Source organism: Tasmannia lanceolata, unplaced genomic scaffold (genome assembly GCF_043159265.1).
Source record: "Tasmannia lanceolata isolate RefF3 unplaced genomic scaffold, GAP_Taslan_0.1 ptg000003l, whole genome shotgun sequence".
NCBI classification, from domain to species: domain Eukaryota; kingdom Viridiplantae; phylum Streptophyta; class Magnoliopsida; order Canellales; family Winteraceae; genus Tasmannia; species Tasmannia lanceolata.
The window spans coordinates 50981361-50989697 of record NW_027518680.1 but is presented as its reverse complement, the minus strand read 5'-3'; the positions used below and the strand labels follow the sequence as shown (position 1 = coordinate 50989697).

The 8337-nt window shown below is 36.6% G+C and overlaps 1 protein-coding gene across 1 annotated transcript; it reads right to left on the bottom strand.

Moving 5' to 3' along the window:
- Positions 1–2422: 2422 nt before the first annotated feature.
- Positions 2423–5821, bottom strand: LOC143862876 (receptor kinase-like protein Xa21). The gene is made up of 2 exons (XM_077373825.1): positions 3121–5821; positions 2423–2962 (listed from the first exon to the last, which is right to left on the bottom strand). The coding sequence occupies exons 1-2, from the start codon at positions 5813–5815 to the stop codon at positions 2568–2570; spliced, it is 3090 nt and encodes a 1029-aa protein (XP_077229940.1). The 5' UTR covers positions 5816–5821; the 3' UTR covers positions 2423–2567.
- Between the last annotated feature and the right edge of the window lie 2516 nt (positions 5822–8337).

Here is an 8337-nt window from a genome sequence, read left to right as displayed (position 1 = left end):
TAGTGAGCTTCATTGTAACTCAAGCCTACTAAGAGGCCAAGATCGCACTTCATCTATCTTCTTCAAAGTTGTAATTTGGTGAGAAGGGTGCTATCCCTTGTATTTGTAGAGAAGGGTTTCATCCCTTTAGTGTGATTGTAAGAGGCACTTGGATCCGGGCTTGGTGTGGATTCAACTTGGTGGACAACCGCTATAAATGTACATTTATCTCTCTATCTCTTGTATATCTTACTTGTCCATTATCTTCCCTAATTAGCACTTGATTTATGTTGCACATCCTCACATGCTAATTGGAACAATCACATTATTAATCCAGTTTGTAAATTAAATAAGATCATAAGCACACAACATAACTATTGGTTTCAAATCAACTAATTCAACTTGATTAAGGTAAGATAAAACTAGGGTGAACTTTGGTGAAAAGTTTCTTAAAGACAACCAATTCACCCCCCTCTTCGTTGCCAAACCGGGATTTCAGTTGTTAATAAGGAGGTTTATAAGTAAAAGCAAGATTGCACCTATGGCAATATGTTATTAGAGTGTATGCCTAAAAGACAGCCATTCTTGCACTGAACCTTAATTTGTAGATGAAATTCATGTCATTTATCACATCGGTTTGTGTGACCGATTTCATAGGAACAACTTCAACCCATTTGGTGAAGTAATCCACGTCCACTGTTATGAAATAGCAGGTAGATTTTGCACCATACTACTACACTACATTGATAAGGTGTTCATAATAGGAGAGCTTATATTACAAACGGATAATATTTTTTATCCTTGCTTACTCTTGTGTCCACAAGGAAAATTAGGGCAAACACAGAGTACAGTCTCGAGGCAAAACTTGTCCTTCCTGTCATCATTGCTGTTACAATGAACTACATATCAAATCGTGTATAAAAAATCCAACTTCCCCAAAATGTAATATTTTTTCAAATAGAGAAAATCTTAATACACTTCATTTTTTATTGACCTTAATTCCATAAACACAATTTCCTAAATAAAATATATGTAAAAGGCCACAAAATTGACTATGATAAAAAAAATCTACAGATTTTTGCACAACCATGTTTTGATGACACAAACTTAACAGTGGAAGTGGATCAAAAAGAAAAAGACAAGGTGAGTTTGTCTCATTGTCAAAACACAGTAGTGCAAATATTAGTAGCCTAAAAAATTACTACAAACTAACAATTAGTTTCACTAAAGAACTAAGCATTGACCCTCATGAACCTTTTTCATGATCTCAATTGAATCCATCATTGGCTTGGTTACAGAGCTCGTCAACGTGGTTCCAACAAGTACTTATAATCCATGATCCAATAGTTATTTAAAAAAATATGATCTTTGAAGTTTTGATCTTCCACCTTGACGTCTATTGATCGTAGCCATTTAGATTTTTTTTTCGCAAAATGTTCTATGAAATATTTTCCATTGGTCGATCCTAACCTTTATGATTTTAGTGTACAAGACCACGAATCATTTATAAATTTAAAAATAGTTATGCTAGGGAAACCGTATATACAATCAACGACACGAGAGTCGGAAAACTCCCTGCTCAACAGGGGCGGAGCTACATGTAGCATAAGGTGGGCAGTTGCCCCTGTTGAGTTGGACCAAATCCTTAATAGGCCCAACTCAAGTGGGCGCATCACCCTTTAAAATTTGAAGGCCTGCGCCCCTTATGTATAAGCATATGCATGTATAAGCTTGCCCCCCTTATGCATAAATCCTGGCTCCGCCACTGCTGCTCAAAATGTTCATAAAACTCGGTTCTCATTTTCATTATGGAAAATACTACCAAAATGGGATTTTGTTTTGAAAAATAAAGATGAAAGTGAAATTGATCAACGAATTGGTCATTTCTACATTTTTTTTTTGCATTTCATGGGGATTTGAGCTCAATTCCTCATCTTCTTACACATGTGTCACAACGTAGGATGTCATCTTTATTTTCCAAATGAAATCCCATTTTGCTTGAAGCCCTCTTTTTATACTATCATTTTGTTCAATTCAAAATTTAAAAAAGAAAATTAATAATATTGATTTCACCGCAAAACCCACACCTACATTCTTATCCATGTGTACTCAGGGGTCACTATTCTTACGTTCTATTAAATATTGAAGGTAAATAATTTCATTTTATACTGCTTCTGAAAACCATAAAGTAAGTAATTTTAATTCATTAACATTGTTATCCATGTGTACTCATGGTTCACTATTCTTAAGTGCTATTAAATAGTGAAGGTAAATAATTTCATTTTATACTGCTTCTAAATATACAACTACATCATGATTTCTTATCAGTTTTACAAGAGAAGTTTATATCTATGTTGACTCATATTGGTATCAAAATTTCTTAGCCATTTAGCTGATTTCTTTTATGCTATTTCCACATAATTTTTTGAAGAGGAAAAAAATAGAACACAAATAGCAACAACCCAAAGATATATTAAAGATTATTCAAATCAAATTGACATTGGACACATGTAACCTCATCGCAACAATTGCACATCTTATAAGGATGAGAAAATGTATCTTTAGCTCATATAAGACTACCCCCCATTTCACATACCACGATAGACCCTGATCCCAAGATATGTGTCTTTAATCCCATGCAATTCCCTGACAACATCTCCCATTCCCATTCGTTCTCTTGGTGATTCTGTACAACATAATACACCGATTCTAAACACCGAAGACAAGCAATCATGGATTCTATTCCTCAAGTTGCTATGAATTTCGTTGTTATTGTTGGTTATAGTTTCTACTTCTGAAAGTAGTTGTTGATCTGCAATCTCCATCACTCGATCTGGAAAAGCCATCTTAGCAAATTGGTAAAGATTTAAACCATCTGTAAATATGTTATCAGTAGGTCTCTTTCCTGTAAATATCTCCAACAAAAGGATCCCATAACTATACACATCTCCATGTGTGGATGCCTTTCCACCTATCCCATGCTCTGTCATTTAAACATTAGTACAATAATCACAATTTTGATCTTGTGAGAAAGGAAACATGGTGTTATGAAACTTTAAGCTTCAACATGAATTCATGCTATTGAAGAATCAATTGTCAGATAAGATATAACTAAATAATAAAAATATTATAGTTGTTTACCTGGAGCAATATATCCTATAGATCCTTTTACCCCCATCGAGTTGGTTTGATTTTCTGAGTGACTATCATTGGCTTTGAAAAGGAACTTTGCCAATCCAAAATCACCCAAATGGGCATTCATGTCATCGTCAATAAGAATGTTGCTCGGTTTTAAATCGCGATGAACAATTGGTGTTTGGCCATGGTGATGAAGATAATCCAATGCAGAAGCCACATCAATGGATATGTTTAGCCTTTGAATAAGAGTCAAGTTCCTCAATGGGTGTTGCCCTTCTTCACTTTGATGCAACCACTTCTCCAGATTCCCATTAGGCATGTACTCAAAAACTAAAGCTTTGAAATCATTGCCATGGAAATCAATACTTGAGCAAGAAGTTAAGATCCTAACGAGATTTCGATGCCGGATATTTCTTAGGGCTTCACATTCAGCATCAAAGCTTTTATAAGCTCCTTGTTGTTGAAGGTTGAGTACCTTCACTGCAATGACTGTTTGGTTGTGGTCCAAAATTCCTCTATATACAGAACCATAACTTCCCACACCAATCAAATTGTCCAGAGAGAACCCATTAGTTGCTCTCAGAAGCTCAGCGTAAGAAACTTTTAAACATTGATTCTCCAAGGAAGGTTCCTTTCTCAATTCCTTTTTCTGTTTTCTTATCCAATAAAAAATAGAGAAGAAACACGAGAATAAAATTAAGCATAAAACCAGGCTAGTTATTGAAATTATTGTTCTTCGAGAGTGGGACCTTCTACGTTTCCGGTAAACTTGTTCAGAGCATGGAGGCAATTGTAGCTCTAATATACCACCACAAAGTTTGTTATTTCCCTTGACTGAAATTGCACTTGCATTTCTAAAGATCCCTTCTTTTGGCACTTCACCCTCAAGATCATTAAAAGAGAGATTTAGATTCTCAAGGAAAGGAAACTTTTCCAAGTATTTTGGAATCTTTCCTGACAAGTTATTGTGTGAAAGATCTAGCTCCCGAATACCTTTTAAAGTACTCATTGATGATGGAATGATTCCTTGAAGAAAGTTATGATCCATATAAAGGTATTCCAAACTAAGACAGTTGCCCAACGTACTAGGAATTTCACCAGATAAACTGTTGTAAGAAATGACCAATTTCTCAAGTTGGTTCAAGTTTCCAACTGCTGATGCCAGGGATCCTGTGAAAGAATTATATGACAAATAGAGTGATATTGACAGGGATGAAAGCTTAAGAATTTGTATGGGTATGGTACCACTAAGGTTATTTTTATGAAAGGACAATACCTCCATGTGTTCACACATTCCAAGACTTGAAGGTATGACTCCTTGTAAGTTGTTGCTATGTAAATAGAGTCTTGACAAGTGAGTTATGTTTCCAAGGGACGATGGAATTTGCCCAGAAAAATTATTTTCGGATAGGCTAAATAATATCAACTTGTCAAGCTTACCAATTCCAATAGGAATAGTACCTGTTAAAGAATTATCCTCCATGCCCAATTCGGTTAAGTTCACAAGATTCTCAATCCCTAAAGGGATGCCCCCAGATATCTGGTTTGCTCCTAAAGTCAGAAGGACTAGTTGGGTTGAGAGATTCGCTATGGAGTTGGGCAAGACACCATTTATGAAATTGGTATTTAGACCTAATATTTCTAGACTCGAGCAATTAGTCAAAGAAGTGAGAAAAATCAAGTCATTGGATTTGCCCTTGCTTCCTAGCTGATTATTGCCAAAACTGAGTAAGCTGAGACCTTGGAGGCTTCCCAAATTCATAGGCAGGGATCCACTAAACATGTTGGAACCAAAATCAATATGTGTTAGTCGTGAAGCATTGGCTAATGAAACTGGTATGGGTCCCACAAATAGGTTGCCACCAAAATAAAGTTGCTCTAAATTGGGGAGAGCAAGGCCCAAGTCTGGTGGAACGCTTCCGGACAATTGATTATCTACTACGCCGAATTCAACAATTGATGAGAGATTATAAAGAACATGAGGAATCATACCTGACAACTTATTTATACCGATTCTAAAATCTTCCAAGTTCGTCAGTCGTCCTAGCTCAAATGGGATTCTTCCATCCAAACTATTCGACGATATATCGAGGTAGATGAGAGACGAAAGGTTCCCAATTGAAGGTGGGATGCTTCCTGTGAGATTGTTATTGTAGAGTAGCAATGAAGTGACCCTTGATAGGGAGTGGAAATTTTCGGGGACTCTCCCAACAAGTTCATTGTAACTCAAATCAATGGATTCTAATTTTGGGCAATGGGCTGTTAGATTGGCAGGAATTTCCCCTTGATAGGAATTGTTTCTGAAATTAAGTGATCGCAATCGGAATAAACGACTCATGTCTGAGGGGATTTGGCCGGAGAATTTATTGTTTTCGAGTCTGATTTTGATGAGGAAGGAGAGGTTTGCTATGTAGGGAGATGTAAGTCCCACCAAACCTTGGTTAGCAAGGTTCAAAGCAGTGATCCTTTGATGGCGGCGACCACAAGTGACTCCCTGCCATTCGCAAAAGTGGAGAGTATGGTTCCATGAGGTCAAGACACCATTAGGATCATGGGTTATTTGTTTCTTGAAGGCAAGCAAAGCGAGTCGATCAGTTTCGTTTCCTATGGAGGCAGATTCTACTACTAAGAAGAATAATAATAATGGGAAAAGGGTGACATGGAAGGGAAATGATGGCCTAAACATCCTAAGACTCATCTTATTCAGAAGTCCCAAAAGAGTTGATGAGAAACCCATGTACCAACGGATGTATTTATAGGCAAGAGAATGCCAATGAGAGAGAATTGTCTTGATCCCAATTGTATATACGGTGGGCTCCATCTCGGATGTGGATAGTTAAAGATCCCACCGACCTTAAAAAATATTTATTGGAATAACAAGAAAGTGCGTTCCGACCCTAAGGCCTTCTTTGTTTTGGATTTTGAGAAAATTTCCGAGTCCAATGCTGATTATTAGAATCAAATTGCATTTAATTTTGAATCCAATAATCAGTTTTGGACTGGAAAAATCGATTCTAAAACATCAAAACAAACATGAAGAATTTTGATTGTAGGAGTCTTTTTTATTTCTTTTTATTGCCCAGTTGAGCGACTGGCTATTAGTGTCGTAGGATTTCATTAACTTGACTGTGGGCGATAGGATTTCCAAAGTAAGGCCCGTCAAATGTACAGTTAGGATTATTCAACCCATGGATTTTTTTTCATACCATCACCCAACAATTCTGAATATATCATGGTCTTGATCAAGGTTTTAAATTTCGGTTTCAGCAGTAATTTTGGTCCTCACCGAAACAGAAATTTTAGCCGAAATTCCAAAATTTCGGTAATTTCGGCTGAAATTTTGTAAAGGAATAAAAATTAATATTTTCTCAAGAATTTCGCCGACAGTTATCAAATTTCGATTATAATTTGTTAAATTTCGGCATATTCGGTTTCGGAACGTTTCGGAACTATTTCACCTTGTTTTATATATTTTAACCAGTTTTCGAAGCCTATTACAATTCCCAAAAGTGAGTTGTAAGTTGCTAATTAAGTATGTAAAGCAAGGGGAGGCGTCCATCATCTAAACATGGTCGCGTGGATATCTGTCCCCTATGTCTTTTCATTACTTTTGAATTATAGAAGTGCTTGTAATCATGGTGGAGGACTAGATGTTAACCTAATCCTTCTCTCACAGGCAAAAATTGATTGTTGGACCAATTGGCGACGAGCGTATTAAATGGGGTGAAGACCCGTCCTCATAGTCATGCGGGAAGGTGCGCCCACATTTTCTCGGAACCCTCTTATTTTTCCACGAGTCCCACTAATAATGATATCTCAAGAAATGAGATCCTCATTCTCTTGTTTTGGTAATGATACCCCAACTAGTGTGGCTTATAGCATATCCCTACATATCTCGAGAAATGACATCCACATTCTATTGTATTGATAAAGACACCCCAATTTATCTAACACTTTCCAGTTGGCATCTCATTCTTCTTTTCTACAATCCATTTAAAGACCATAAATTGGATGAGTAACGATATATTTAGTGAAGTCCATGTCTATAAAAGTGAGGAGTGTCATTATGGAATCAAGGGTCAACATTTCAACCACTTGAATCGTTCACTACACGTTCACTACACAGACTGCGAGCATTAATTGCAATATAATAGGGAACGCGGGCGCCTTTCATCTTATCAACGAAACACGCACAATTCTTTGAAAATTGGGAAAAAAAGACCCATGCCCTTCCTAATATAATCAAAGCGCAGATAAAGTCCTCGTAGTTTGTGGAAGGCGGTACTTGCATGATTCTCTTTGCAGGCACATTTTTCACTTTCTTAGTATTTCTTCGAGAGGAAATCGAGAAAAGTATGGAATGCTGTCAAAATTTTGAGAGAACTATGTTCCAACCCAGTTTTAAATCAAACTTCCTGACACGCAAGAAGTAATGGAAAGGGCAGAAAAAAGGACCCTTTTACCCTTCATGACAACTTGGGATTGACACAGGTAGAAGGCTCCTCGGATTTGTTACAAGTCAGTACACTTCAATAATTTTTTTATGGCCATAATTTTTTAATATTTTAGTACATTTTATTTGCTATTTCGGCTTGCATTTAATACATACCGCGTCCCCCATAAATGCAGGGCTTGGATGGAGACACTGACAGTTTGTAGATGGCAAGTTGGCTGTGATTCTGAGAGACCTTGGCTACCTTTGAACGTCATCCCTGCAGAAATAAAACAGAATTCCAATAACACTGCCATTAATGGGCTTAAACATGTCCGCTAATGTATATAAACATTGTGACCCGCTGATACTATGGTATTGTTTGAACATTAGAATTCGAATAACGGTGCCGTTAGTTTATATAAACGGTGCCTTACATGTATCAATGGTTTCTTTTGAACTTTATGCTTTCAGAAATAAAAACAGAATTATATTAACATTGTCGTTGATGTAAATAATGCTCCCATTATTGAGATAATAGCATCGAAATTAACTTAATTTGTTTCTATATGATGAAAAATCATGATAATTCTTATAATGGTTGTTGTAGAGTGTGTTATATGTTTGTTATTTGGGATTGTATAAGTCTTTAGAAATCTTGTCATTCAAGCTTCTTCTTCAAAATATTGGGAGACATTTGTGATGATGCCGAAATCTAGATCTAAGATCAATGGCTGGTAGAGCTCCAATCTGTGATCAACCTGCGCTCACAGAGAAAGCGTTAGGGG